General features: G+C 40.7%; 1 protein-coding gene across 1 annotated transcript in view; it reads right to left on the bottom strand.

Annotated features, from left to right (window-relative positions):
• Window positions 1-15,236, bottom strand: part of OTOGL (otogelin like) — a 307,829-nt gene that overhangs the window by 123,771 nt on the left and 168,822 nt on the right. The window contains exons 25-27 of the mRNA XM_040412979.1: window positions 3,599-3,768; window positions 3,407-3,521; window positions 2,425-2,544 (exon numbers count right to left, since the gene is read on the bottom strand). Of these exons, the coding sequence (XP_040268913.1) occupies window positions 2,425-2,544; window positions 3,407-3,521; window positions 3,599-3,768 (405 nt within the window). The remainder of the gene's footprint in view (window positions 1-2,424; window positions 2,545-3,406; window positions 3,522-3,598; window positions 3,769-15,236) is intronic.

Below are 15,236 nucleotides of genomic sequence, written 5' to 3'. Positions count from 1 at the left end.
TGCAGTGACCTTTTCCTTACTGGAGGTTAAAGGAGTATTCCGATAAGAAAAAGTTATCCCTTACCCAGAGGATAGGGACTCCCACATTATGAGAATGGAGGCCCCGTATATGAAAAATGAATAGAGCAGCTAGTCAACTATGTGCACTACCACTCCATTCATCTCTATGGAGCTACGGGAAATGGCTGGACGTGGCTATCTCCAAATACAGAGCAGCGTTTTGGATCCCCTTTGGATCTTTGACTTACACTAGGTTTACCTCTGATGTGGAGTTTTGGTTAGGAGCCTCTTTTGCTCATCTTGTCTGGCAGAATGACTAGAACTATAATAAAATCCAACAGACCCAAATATGGTCATTGGAATCACTCAGACAACACTGGTGTTCATCATAATTTTGATGCACCGATTCTGGGGTTTTTTTGTTTGTTTTTCTGTTCCTACACGTGAACAGAAAAGTGGAAAATGTGCTGCAGATGTGAACCTAGCCTTCCAAATACTGATGCAAAATACTGCGGTGAAAAACTGGACCTTAAATTTTTTCTTTTCTATACTGTGGTCTAGTACATGCTAGATAATATTACTTTTAGTTCACAATTACAAATAGAGATTACGTTTTTGTCTATTAGTACTACAAACCGGATTCCAAAAAAGTTGGGACACTATACAAATCGTGAATAAAAACTGAATGCAATGATGTGGAGGTGCCAACTTCTAATATTTTATTCAGAATAGAACATAAATCACGGAACAAAAGTTTAAACTGAGAAAATGTACCATTTTAAGGGAAAAATATGTTGAATCAGAATTTCATGGTGTCAACAAATCCCCAAAAAGTTGGGACAAGGCCATTTTCACCACTGTGTGGCATCTCCCCTTCTTCTTACAACACTCAACAGACGTCTGGGGACCAAGGAGACCAGTTTCTCAAGTTTAGAAATAGGAATGCTCTCCCATTCTTGTCTAATACAGACCTCTAACTGTTCAATCGTCTTGGGCCTTCTTTGTTGCACCTTCCTCTTTATGATGCGCCAAATGTTCTCTATAGGTGAAAGATCTGGACTGCAGACTGGCCATTTCAGTACCCGGATCCTTCTCCTACGCAGCCATGATGTTGTGATTGATGCAGAATGTGGTCTGGCATTATCTTGTTGAAAAATGCAGGGTCTTCCCTGAAAGAGATGACGTCTGGATGGGAGCATATGTTGTTCTAGAACCAGAATATATTTTTCTGCATTGATGGTGCCTTTCCAGACATGCAAGCTGCCCATGCCACACGCACTCATGCAACCCCATACCATCAGAGATGCAGGCTTTTGAACTGAGCGTTGATAACAACTTGGGTTGTCCTTGTCCTCTTTGGTCCGGATGACATGGCGTCCCAGATTTCCAAAAAGAACTTCGAATCGTGACTCGTCTGACCACAGAATAGTCTTCCATTTTGCCACACTCCATTTTAAATGATCCCTGGCCCAGTGAAAACGCCTGAGCTTGTGGATCTTGCTTAGAAATGGCTTCTTCTTTGCACTGTAGAGTTTCAGCTGGCAACGGCGGATGGCACGGTGGATTGTGTTCACTGACAATGGTTTCTGGAAGTATTCCTGAGCCCATTCTGTGATTTCCTTTACAGTAGCATTCCTGTTTGTGGTGCAGTGTCGTTTAAGGGCCTGGAGATCACGGGCATCCAGTATGGTTTTACGGCCTTGACCCTTACGCACAGAGATTTTTCCAGATTCTCTGAATCTTCGGAGGATGTTATGCACAGTTGATGATGATAGATGCAAAGTCTTTGCAATTTTTCACTGGGTAACACCTTTCTGATATTGCTCCACTATCTTTCTGCGCAACATTGTGGGAATTGGTGATCCTCTACCCATCTTGGCTTCTGAGAGACACTGCCACTCTGAGAAGCTCTTTTTATACCCAATCATGTTGCCAATTAACCTAATTAGTGTTAATTGGTCTTCCAGCTCTTCGTTATGCTCAAATTTACTTTTTCCAGCCTCTTATTGCTACTTGTCCCAACTTTTTGGGGATTTGTTGACACCGTGAAATTTTGAATCAACGTATTTTTTCTTTAAAATGATACATTTACTCGGATTAAACGTTTGATCTGTCATCTACGTTCTATTACAAATAAAATATTGACATATGCCATCTCCACATCATTGCATTCAGTTTTTATTCACAATTTGTTTAGTGTCCCAACTTTTTTGGAATCCGGTTTGTATTTTCAGAACAAAAGTATAGTATCAGATGTTGAAAAGTATAGATGGGTACATACATACACATATTCGTAAATGCATAATGAGAAAAGACACAACTGCATACATGATAGTCAGTAGAGGTGGATAATCGATGTGGCAATGAGAAGTTACATGGCACTACAGGGCTTTAAGTGATATTAATATACAGCTATTGCCATACCTGGCCAATGGTCCAGCTGTCTCCAAACACCTGAGCGTTTCTCACTTCCATGTTATTTGATGTTGTTAGATCATTTGAGGTGTACTTGTCAAAATTCCCACATAGACCTGACAGTTTACCCTAAAGCAAGTAAAAATGCCAGAAGCAATGAAAATTTATCCTACTTTCTTGTTGTCAATGAAAACTGTCAGTAGTCACACATCTGAGGGCTTGGTACAATGTATTTGGTCAAGGACATGCTCATCATAAACCTCTCTTCTGTACTGGACTCCAGAGTGATAGGTCTTATTTAGGCCTCATGCACATGGCCATTTTCATTTTGTAAAATGCAGATACTGGCCATGTGCATCCCAAAAATTTCTGCGGGCCCCATTGTCGAAATGCCTATTCTTGTCTGCGAAACAGACGGCAAGTTTAGAACATGTTCTATAATTTGGGGCTGTCTGCATTTTTTATGGCCCCATAGAAATAAATGGGTCCACGTGTGATCAGACACGGACTGAAAATAACGCCATGTGGTTGTCAGATCATTTTGAATTATTAGTATATCAATAAAGGAGATGTCTGACTAAAGAAACACTTGAACTTTAGGCATTATGGAATCTCCAAATTCTACAGACTTGCATCAGAGCACCCATAGACTTCTAGGCGGCTCTACTGCACCTTGATGTGCATACAATTTCATACAAAGGCTGTTTTTCTGCCCAATCCTTTCCAAATCTCTTAGGAAAAAAATGGGTACTCTGTTCCATTGGATGTCATATATTAGAGATATGCAGTGCTTCTTGGGGAATATATATCTGACATCACACCGCACTAAGAACCATGGACACAGTCCATGCAGCTACATAATATGGACTCACAGATGTGCTACCATGTAGATCTACCATGTGCAGGAGGTCTAAGGCTAACTCATTCTCAAACATATGGTAGGTGAATTTACTTGTAATATTAATGCAGGCATCTGTATTATATTACTTACTTTCCACCGAGGTCCCACTTTGACATGTATTGTCGTTTTCTTATCCCAAAGAACTGTAATATCCAATTCTGGAAAATGAACAACTGTATAGAAGCCGGCCTTCCAGTGCCGATACCTATAAGGGCCATGTTGTAATCGAATCTGCTTCTAAAAAAGAGCATAAAATATACAAACATGTTACCTGGTATGGACATATGGAAAAACATAATGAAAGATACTATACTGACCTGTTTCTCTGGTGTCTCAGAAAAATAAATATCTGCACCGCCCACAGAAATTATGAGATTTTTAGAGCAAATGATGTCATTATCAAAGCATTTCTTATTCTGAGCAATGATGGACACATTTGAGTTGTCTGTGCTCTGTAATAAAGGTGAGAATGACATATATTAATAGATCACATTAACGAACTTATCATTACTTTTGTCTGCCGGCAGCTGCCATTTTGAAGATCTCGAAGAAATCCCGTGCGTGGTTGCGCGAGATTTCGTGATAGATCTTCAATCAATATGGCGGCCAGCTGTTGGCGAGCAAATGGATAGCATCTAAGGGTTACAATGACGGGGAGCAGCGCAATTGTAGCTCCCTGTCATTGCACCCACTACTTACAAAGAAATGCTCTTCGTGGCGAAGCAATTCATCATAAAGCCAATTTTTTTTGTAAAAAAATCGGCAAAGCAGCCGAATCGAAGTTTTGAATACTTCGCTCATCTCTAATTGTTATCCTTTTCTGTGGGATATGATCATTCCTCAATTAGAACGGATAGCTGTTACAAGAAAATCTTATATTCTCTGGAGCAAAATACATATATTTTTTTCTTTTGTTAGTATTGACCTCTATGGAATAATAGAATATGGGCTAGGTGATTCATCCCAAAAATGCATCAGTTGTCAAATGTCTTCTCTGCCCAAAAATAAATGATCTACAACGGTCATTATTCTGACTGCTGTGCTGGCTGAGATCTATTTTTAACATAATGTATTCCAACTTTAAATCAATTGGGCTGATTTACTAATCAAAATTCACAAAATTCTGGTATGTTTTGCTACAAAACAGTGGTGTACATGCTCGCGTCAAATCTACTAATGTTTTGCACACTTTTGCAGGTCATCAAGGAGATGGGGCTTTGTAGGAAAGGGTGTGGCTTGTCAGAAAGGGGCATGGCTTAAGATGTGAAAATGTGGGTGAAAATTGCAAACTAAACAAACTAATAGGTTGTATAGACTTAGACTAGAGAGTCTCTAAAGGTATGCCGGATTTATCATCCAGCATGAGCCACTATGATAAATTTGGGGCATCTTTAGACTGTCTAAATCTTAGACTACATTAATAAAGCGCCCCCAATGTCTACAGCAAAAAAACATTTTTAATCTGCTTTCCTCACACAAGGAACTCAAAGCACAGCTTCAGACAATCATGTTGTTATATAGACAGTTGTTGTCACAAACTTACCTGTCCGGGCTCCAGCAGTGAGATCTCCAGCTTCGGCGCGACCGCGTCTGGGAGAGATGCGCTGTGAAGCCACGCCCCCAAGTGATGTGACAGCATCCCTAGCAACAGGATGAAATGCTATGTTTCTCCCCACAGCGGGTGTGTACTGGAGGAAAACTAGCAGCGCTTGATTATTCAGCTGATCTATTCCTGTGTGCTGTGTCTGACTAGTAGACTGCCAAGTCATGACCTATCAGGTTCTGATTCAGGGGCTCAGGGCTCTATTTAAACCACCTTTGCCAGTGATAGCTTAAGACTCCCTAACTGTGCTCCTGGTTCTGGTTCTATGTGCGTATATATTTCTATTATTGTTATTGACCTCGGCTTGCCTTTGACCATCTCAGTCTCGTGTTTTGTTTCTGTGCTTCCCATCTGGTTCTGATTTTGGCTTTGTGACTACCCTCTGTCTTGCGATTTTGCACTGTTTTGTCCTTCCGGTTCTGACCCATTCCCATATGACACCGTCTCTGTGTTCTTCTGTCTTGTCTGGTGTGCATCAGTCTTGCACTGTAGCAGAGTATGGAACGTCGACTAGTTGCGGACTTGCCACCTAGGGCTTGCACTGCAAGTAGGCAAGGAAAGCGAGCCAGGCTCCAGTTAGGGCTCACTGTCCATGTGTTCTGCCTACTGTGGTAAGAGTTGTAGAACAGGAAAGTCAGTGGCTGACTCTAGGCACTCACCTTCAATACTCACTAGGGTCAATTTAATAGGAATCCAATTAACCTCTCAGTAACCTCACACAGACATGGGAAGAGCATTTAAGCTCCATACAGATGTAGTCCTTGGTCAGATTCAAACCTGGGACCCCATCTGTCACGTACTTACCTGTCCATGCTTCAGCCCAAGTTCGGGGTCATTCCGTTGCTGTGGCAACCAGCCTCACTGACAGTTGGGCTGGTCAGCCTATCAGAGAGCAGAGACGCCAGGCTAATCAGACATGGTGCTGCTGTCACATGCTTCCTGTCTTGACCTTGCCTCTGACTTGCCTTCCTTCCTGACTTTGACCTTGCCTCTGACTGCCGATTATATTCTGATATTATCTAATGGTATAGACCCTGCCTGTTATATGACTCTGAGGTTTTACGTTCTGGTTCTGTCTTTGTCAGCCGGTATTTGCACCTCTTTCTGTTTAGGCACCTGCACTTAAGTAAGGGACTGTTGACCAGTTGGGGTACGTCATTTAGGATGTCTCATTCAAGTAAGTAGGGATAGTGGTGTGGGTGGAAGTACAGAGATGCACTATTCCCTACTTAACATGACACTATCATTGCAAGGCAGCAATGTAGTCACTGTCCTGTCCTATAATAACTATACTACACGCTATCATATACTGTGTCATAAACTATCATATACTAATATATTATCATTTCAACTAGGAATAACCTATGTACCTGTAATCTACATTATTGTTTGAACATGTATAAGTTTAATTAATTAAAACAATGACCAAGACCTGCCAAGACCATTATGAAAGACAAAATATGGCATCATGTTCCTGATCTTCACTTTATCAGCATTTTATTTTATTTATCATTATCATCTGATAATCAGAGACATTTGATCAACCAGTACTTCTCGGGGCCTATTACACCAGGTTAAAGGAATTCTACCTTAGATACATACCAGTATTAAATCTTCCATATCAGGTTAGAATTTTTGGGAAGATCACATACTAGTGGACAGCAAGTAGCATACCTTGTAAATTGCAGTTTATGCTTTGGAATTTTGCTATTTACACTCCATTCACTAATTATATGGACTAAAGCCTGTTTCACACAGGAATACTAGCACCATTACACATATCTGGATATTAATCTAGAAATCTTTTTTTTTATTATTGAGAGATCTATCTTATAAATCGACAAAACTAGCAGCCAAAAAAGAATGGAGATCTGAAGAATTCTGAGAATGGTAACTTAAAAGAACTGAGAATGACAATAAGAATTACAATAACTCAAAACACGCAATGACATTTCTAGTCAGCTGAAATTGCATAGCCTATAATGATGAACTATTACTTTCCAGCTGCATGAAATGACCACCATTGTTTTCAGCTTTTTCTTCAGTAAAAATGCATAAAATTATTTCAGACAAGTTAACCATTGTATTCTTTGTTCGGCTGACCTTGTTTATCTAACGGATTTAGCATATCCTTGGATTACATTTCAGCAATCCTGTTCTAATTAAAAATGCCTCTGATTTTCCCAAGATTACCCTTTGAAAATGGGCAAGTATCTGTTTCCTAATGATAGCAGTCCTTCTCAGTGGAGATCTTATAGTCAAAGGCAGACATTTTATAATTTGAGATTGTTTTTATGTCACTTTAAGTCCAGTTTGGCATTGTGTGATTGCACCAATGTTATGAAATGGCACACAGTTTTCATGTATCTAGAGCAAATGCATTGTGTTGTATGACTTAGTCTTAAAAATACAACAGGTGTCTGGTGTAGGTTAAGACTTTCTTCATCCAGGTCTTATCTCACTGTACTGTCTTAAAGGTGTTGTGCAAGCTGCACATATTGATAACCTATACTCAGGATAGGTAATCAATATCTGATCGATGGGGGTCCGACACCTGGCAGCCCCACCAATCAGTTGTTTGAAGAGGAAGCGGCGCTTCACTTTTCCCCTCGTCTCTGAAGTGCAGTATTGAATGGACAAAGTACTTGTAATTACACTATGCCACCACTCCACAGGAGATGACGTGTAGTGTAATGAAGAGGAAGCAGCGCTCTCATAGAACGGCACCTCCTCTTTAAACAGCTGATCAATGGGGGTGCCAGGTGTCAGACCCCTGACGATCAGATATTGATGATCTGTCCAGAGGATAGGTCATCAATATATACAGCCTGCACAATCTATTTAAACATAGACCACTTTGAAAAGAGGTGTTGCACCCTTGTTGCAAAATCTGACCGAATGTCGCACAACAAAAACACAAACGCCATAACGTGTGACATTTTTAGGCCAAAAACCAGACATATCTGGTTCATAAATGACCCCCAAAGTATTTCTAGAATGCATGGTATCAGTAGGTGAAGGATGGGTAATCCAATTACAGTAGGAAATCATGAAGATCATGTGTGAAATTATATGTTTTTTATAAAACAAACGGTATATTAAATATGAGCTGCAGTTTTCAAACTGAAACTCCAGTAGTTAATACCAATATTATGCCCAGATCTATAAGCGCAGGAAAGGGGATAACAATATAACTGGAAAACCCCTTTAATGTGAAATTCGGCACCTTAAGAATTCATTTAATGACAACTAAAATAAAATAAAAACACGTATAAATGATAAAGATAATGATAAAGCCTTATCAACAGAATAAGGAGAACAAGCCCTTTTCTGATATAATAACATTGTAGAACTTATATAACATCTCTTGCAGAAAAGTGTTTAGAGTAAATTAGGATTTGGAAATGCCACATTTAAAACACAACCCTATTTTGGCTGATTCCAACTGACATTTTTTTTTACAAAATCTCATTCAATCTAATCCGCACATACCTTGCGTGCAACACATATTACACAAGCTACAATTTCAACAGCAAACTACAAGCAGCCTATGCCAGACCAGACAGAGTCGTACTGGACCATCAGAGGAACCTCCAGTGGACCCATGCTCTGATACCATGATGGGTCCCAAAGATCCAGGAGAAAAAAAAACATTTGGCTTGCCACTAGAGTCTATTTCTTTGATTCAAAACACATCAAACTTTATTGTTAATATAGGGGTTGGGCCTCTAGAATAATTTCCTCAAGGAACCCCAGTCCGACACTGTAGACCAGGTGTATATGTCGTAGATGAAACATTTCATTTTTTTTCTGCAACATATGTGTAACCATTCATGGTTCAATAATCATGCTCCAAAAAGTAGTACTTAAACCAAATATTTTGATTTAATGATCATTTAGGCAAATTTGTGCACACTCTGTGACTTCTGTAACATAAAATCATACTTTTTTATACCTGTGCTCCAATTTCGCTCCACAACAGTTGAATACAAGAACACATTTTCATATACAGTCAGGACCATAAATATTGGGACATCGCCACAATTCTAACATTTTTGGCTCTATACAGGGAGTGCAGAATTATTAGGCAAGTTGTATTTTTGAGGATTAACTTTATTATTGAACAACAACCATGTTCTCAATGAACCCAAAAAACTCATTAATATCAAAGCTGAATATTTTTGGAAGTAGTTTTTAGTTTGTTTTTAGTTTTAGCTATTTTAGGGGGATATCTGTGTGTGCAGGTGACTATTACTGTGCATAATTATTAGGCAACTTAACAAAAAACAAATATATACCCATTTCAATTATTTATTTTTACCAGTGAAACCAATATAACATCTCAACATTCACAAATATACATTTCTGACATTCAAAAACAAAACAAAAACAAATCAGTGACCAATATAGCCACCTTTCTTTGCAAGGACACTCAAAAGCCTGCCATCCATAGATTCTGTCAGTGTTTTGATCTGTTCACCATCAACATTGCGTGCAGCAGCAACCACAGCCTCCCAGACACTGTTCAGAGAGGTGTACTGTTTTCCCTCCTTGTAAATCTCACATTTGATGATGGACCACAGGTTCTCAATGGGGTTCAGATCAGGTGAACAAGGAGGCCATGTCATTAGATTTTCTTCTTTTATACCCTTTCTTGCCAGCCACGCTGTGGAGTACTTGGACGCATGTGATGGAGCATTGTCCTGCATGAAAATCATGTTTTTCTTGAAGGATGCAGACTTCTTCCTGTACCACTGCTTGAAGAAGGTGTCTTCCAGAAACTGGCAGTAGGACTGGGAGTTGAGCTTGACTCTATCCTCAACCCGAAAAAGCCCCACAAGCTCATCTTTGATGATACCAGCCCAAACCAGTACTCCACCTCCACCTTGCTGGCGTCTGAGTCGGACTGGAGCTCTCTGCCCTTTACCAATCCAGCCACGGGCCCATCCATCTGGCCCATCAAGACTCACTCTTATTTCATCAGTCCATAAAACCTTAGAAAAATCAGTCTTGAGATATTTCTTGGCCCAGTCTTGACGTTTCAGCTTGTGTGTCTTGTTCAGTGGTGGTCGTCTTTCAGCCTTTCTTACCTTGGCCATGTCTCTGAGTATTGCACACCTTGTGCTTTTGGGCACTCCAGTGATGTTGCAGCTCTGAAATATGGCCAAACTGGTGGCAAGTGGCATCTTGGCAGCTGCACGCTTGACTTTTCTCAGTTCATGGGCAGTTATTTTGCGCCTTGGTTTTTCCACACGCTTCTTGCGACCCTGTTGACTATTTTGAATGAAACGCTTGATTGTTCGATGATCACGCTTCAGAAGCTTTGCAATTTTAAGAGTGCTGCATCCCTCTGCAAGATATCTCACTATCTTTGACTTTTCTGAGCCTGTCAAGTCCTTCTTTTGACCCATTTTGCCAAAGGAAAGAAAGTTGCCTAATAATTATGCACACCTAATATAGGGTGTTGATGTCATTAGACCACACCCCTTCTCATTACAGAGATGCACATCACCTAATATGCTTAATTGGTAGTAGGCTTTCGAGCCTATACAGCTTGGAGTAAGACAACATGCATAAAGAGGATGATGTGGTCAAAATACTCATTTGCCTAATAATTCTGCACGCAGTGTACACCACCACAATGGATTTGAAATGAAACAAACAAGATGTGCTTTAACTGCAGACTGTCAGCATTAATTTGAGGGTATTTACATCCAAATCAGCTGAACAGTGTAGGAATTACAACAGTTTGCATATGTGCCTCCCACTTGTTAAGGGACCAAAAGTAATGGGACAGAATAATATTCATAAATCAAACTTTCACTTTTTAATACTTGGTTGCAAATCCTTTGCAGTCAATTACAGCCTGAAATCTGGAACGCATAGACATCACCAGACGCTGGGTTTCATCCCTGGTGATGCTCTGCCAGGCCTCTACTGCAACTGTCTTCAGTTCCTGCTTGTTCTTGGGGCATTTTCCCTTCAGTTTTGTCTTCAGCAAGTGAAATGCGTGCTCAATCGGATTCAGGTCAGGTGATTGACTTGGCCATTGCATAACAATCTATTTCTTTCCCTTAAAAAACTCTTTGGTTGCTTTTGCAGTATGCTTTGGGTCATTGTCCATCTGTACTGTGAAGCGCCGTCCAATGAGTTCTGAAGCATTTGGCTGAATATGAGTAGATAATATTGCCCGAAACACTTCAGAATTCATCCTGCTGCTTTTGTCAGCAGTCACATCATGAATAAATACAAGAGAACCAGATCCATTGGCAGCCATACATGCCCACGCCATGACACTACCACCACCATGCTTCACTGATGAGGTGGTATGCTTAGGATCATGAGCAGATCCTTTCCTTCTCCATACTCTTCTCTTCCCAACACTCTGGTACAAGTTGATCTTGGTCTTATCTGTCCATAGGATGTTGTTCCAGAACTGTGAAGGCTTTTTTAGATGTTGTTTGGCAAACTCTAATCTGGCCTTCCTGTTTTTGAGGCTCAACAATAGTTTACATCTTGTGGTGAACCCTCTGTATTCACTCTGGTGAAGTCTTCTTTTGATTGTTGACTTTGACACACATACACCTACCTCCTGGAGAGTGTTCTTGATCTGGCCAACTGTTGTGAAGGGTGTTTTCTTCACCAGGGAAAGAATTATTTGGTCATTCACCACAGTTGTTTTCCGTGGTCTTCCGGGTCTTTTGGTGTTGCTGAGCTCACAGATGCGTTCCATCTTTTTAAGAATGTTCAAAACAGTTGTTTTGGCCACGCCTAATGTTTTTGCTATCTCTCTGATGGTTTTGTTTTTGTTTTTTCAGCCTAATGATGGCTTGCTTCACTGATAGTGACATCTCTTTGGATCTCATCTTGAGAGTTGACAGCAACAGATTCCAAATGCAAATAGCACACTTGAAATTAACTCTGGACCTTTTATCTGCTCATTGTAATTGGAATAATGAGGGAATAACACACACCTGTCCATGAAACAGCTGAGAAGCCAATTGTCCCATTACTTTTGGTAACCTTAACAAGTTGGAGGCACATATGCAAACTGTTGTAATTCCTACACCGTTCACCTGATTTGGATGTAAATACCCTCAAATTAAAGCTGACAGTCTGCAGTTAAAGCACATCTTGTTTGTTTCATTTCAAATCCATTGTGGTGGTGTATAGGGCCAAAAATGTTAGAATTGTGTCGATGTCCCAATATTTATGGACCTGGCTGTAAGTCTGACTTCATTACATCTGTTGCTAAGACATCATTGATGCTAGTGTTTGTCTTTACCAAATGACTTCCCTAACAATAAAGACATGGAGAATCAGTCTTTTTTCTTAGGACAACCTTTTAGATTCTAAATCTAGATACAAGATTACTTAAAGGGTTTCTACCACCAGAAATACTGTTATGTAGCTGACTTACATTAGTGATGCGCTAATGTCAACACTACATAACAGTATGTTTCTAACATTAGTCCCTGCAGCCGTTTTTGTAAAAAAAAAAGCACTTTTACTATATGCTAATGAGCCTCTAGGTTCTATGTGGGCGTAAAATCAGCACCTAGAGGCTCCGTCTACTCACGTTTTATCCCGCCCAGGTCCCCTATTCTGCCCGCCCAGCTCCTCTTGATTGATGGCACGATCCACCGCATCGTTGACGAAATCCTGCGCCTGCGCCGTTCATTTCTGTCTTCGGCGCAGGCGCAGTGAGTGAAGTCCGCTCTCCTGATGCCGGCTTCCTCACTGTGACGTAGTCTGCGCAGGCGCAGTGAGGAAGCCGGCATCAGGAGAGCAGCGTTCACTCACTGTTCCTGCGCCGAAGACAGAAGTGAACGGCGCAGGCGCGGGATTTCGTCAACGATGCGGTGGATCGTGCCATCAATCTAGAGGAACTGGGTGGGATAAAGCGTGAGTAGATGGAGCCTCTAGGTGCTGATTTTACGCCCACATAGCACCTAAAGGCTCATTAGCATATAATAAAAGTGCTTCTTTTACAAAAACGGCTGCAGGGACTAATGTTAGAAACATACTGTTATGTAGTGCTGACATTAGCGCATCACTATTGTAAGTCAGCTACATAACAGTATTTCTGGTGGTAGAAACCCATTAACAGAATTAAATTAAAAAATGAACTGTTATGTACAGTCATTGACAAAAAATATAACACACAGATAGAAACGTTGAGTTGATGCAAAACTCGACATGCAGTTATATTTAAGGCAGATGTAAATGATTACAGGTGTGGTCTGATTAAACTCTGGGTCTTGCCACAAGAGCGCTTAAAAGTGCTTCTCCCGCTGCCTTATTAAAAGGCTTTCAGAGGTCACTTTTGGGTAGTATACCTCTTGGTGAGAGATTGTCGAATGCCAGACAGGCCTCTACAATGCATTCAAAGAGATTTTGCCCCATTTAAAGACTTTGAGAGGCGGTGTATCATTGAACTGCGAGAAGCAGACTGGTCATTTGGGCGAACTGCCCACCATCTAGGCTGTTCTAACCTAGCTGTTAGTAGGAGATAGCATTCGTTTGCAGTGGTGTTGTGAATGAGAAACCTGGTGTGCTATGGATTGGAACCGTATCATCTGTAGTGATGAATCCAGGTTCTGTTTGGAAACAAGCAGTGAAATACTTGTTTGGTTCAAGTATGGAGGCTTCGTGGTGAGTACTTCAATCCTGCTTTTGCTGTGGATCAACAGACTTCCTCAACTTCTGGTGTGATGACCTGAGTCATCAGATATGACAGTCCGTCACCCCTAGTAGTGATACGAGGGAGATTAACAGCTCAGTGATATGTGGAGGACATCCTGCTGCCACATGTGTTGCCTCTCATGGCAGAGCTTTCAACTGGCATTTTTAAGCAGTATAATGTTCTCTCACACACAGCAAGGGTTTCCTAGAAATATCATATCTCCACCAGATTGCAACACTTCCTTGGTCTGCCCTGTCACCAGATTTATTGCCAATCAAGCTAGGACCAGCTAGGATCCCAGCTTCGGCATCCTACAAATGCACAGGATCTACAAGCCCGGCTACAACATCTGTGGCCAAATGTGCCGCAGGATACCATACACAACCTGTATGAACCTGTATGCCTCCATGCCCAACCGTATCTCATCGTATATCCAGGATACAAGCGGCCAAACAGGGTACTAGAGCCTCCTTTCAATTGTACAGTTTTCTCCAATAAACGTTTCCATTCTCTCTAATATTGTAATCACTTACATATATCATCATTACATTCACACATAGAAAGTTTCATTCCATTCCAACAACTCCTTGATGCGTTATTTTTTTGTCAATGAGTGTACTGTTATGCATTTGATGTGTATTTACAATGTATTTTTCCATAGTACTGGGTGGTATATCTATTTTGGAGGAATTAAGTGGCAATATGTGATTAGGTGATTGTACAAGATGAAGCAGTTTCTAACTTGACTCATATCACGTCACCACATGATAAGCTAATGAAAGCCTATGAAAAGGTCAAGTAAAAGTTTATTGTAAATATATATTCAATTCTTTTAAAATAACAATTTCTACATAATTAATTTAGTTATTTCCTTGATTTCTGTTTTATATACAATTTTTTTTAGTAATCTCATGTTTTAAAACTTTTTAATGGAGAAATACTGAGTGGGTTTTCATTAAAGAGGTGCCGTGTTGAAACATGTGCTGTCTCCCACTTAAGGCTACTTTCACACTTGCGTTGTTCTTTTCCGGCATAGAGTTCCGTCACAGGGGCTCTATACCGGAAAAGAACTGATCAGGTATGTCCCCATGCATTCTGAATGGAGAGTAATCCGTTCAGTTTGCATCAGGATGTCTTCAGTTCAGTCGTTTTGACTGATCAGGCAAAAGAGAAAACCGTAGCATGCTACGGTTTTATCTCCGGCTAAAAAAACTGAAGACTTGCCTGAATGCCGGATCAGGCATTTTTTCCCATAGGAATGTATTAGTGCCGGATCCGGCATTTAGAATACCGGAATGCCGGATCCGTCCTTCCGGTATGCGCATGCGCAGACTGAAAAAAAAGGTGAAAAAATAAATGCCGGATCCGTTTTTGCCGGATGACACCGGAAAGACGGATCCGGCATTTCAATGCATTTTTTCGACTGATCAGGCATTTTTAAGACTGATCAGGATCCTGATCAGTCTTACTAATGCCATCAGTTAGCATACATTTTGCCTGATCCGGCAGGCAGTTCCGGCGACGGAACTGCTTGCCGGATCTCTCTGCCGCAAGTGTGAAAGTAGCCTAAGCTGGCCATTCACATTAGTCTTTTGTTGGCCAAACTCACCAAGAACAACAGATTTCGCCAA

This window comes from Bufo bufo, chromosome 1 (genome assembly GCF_905171765.1).
Source record: "Bufo bufo chromosome 1, aBufBuf1.1, whole genome shotgun sequence".
NCBI classification, from domain to species: domain Eukaryota; kingdom Metazoa; phylum Chordata; class Amphibia; order Anura; family Bufonidae; genus Bufo; species Bufo bufo.
Note: the sequence above shows the minus strand (reverse complement) of the source record. Positions and strands in the feature narration are given on the sequence as shown.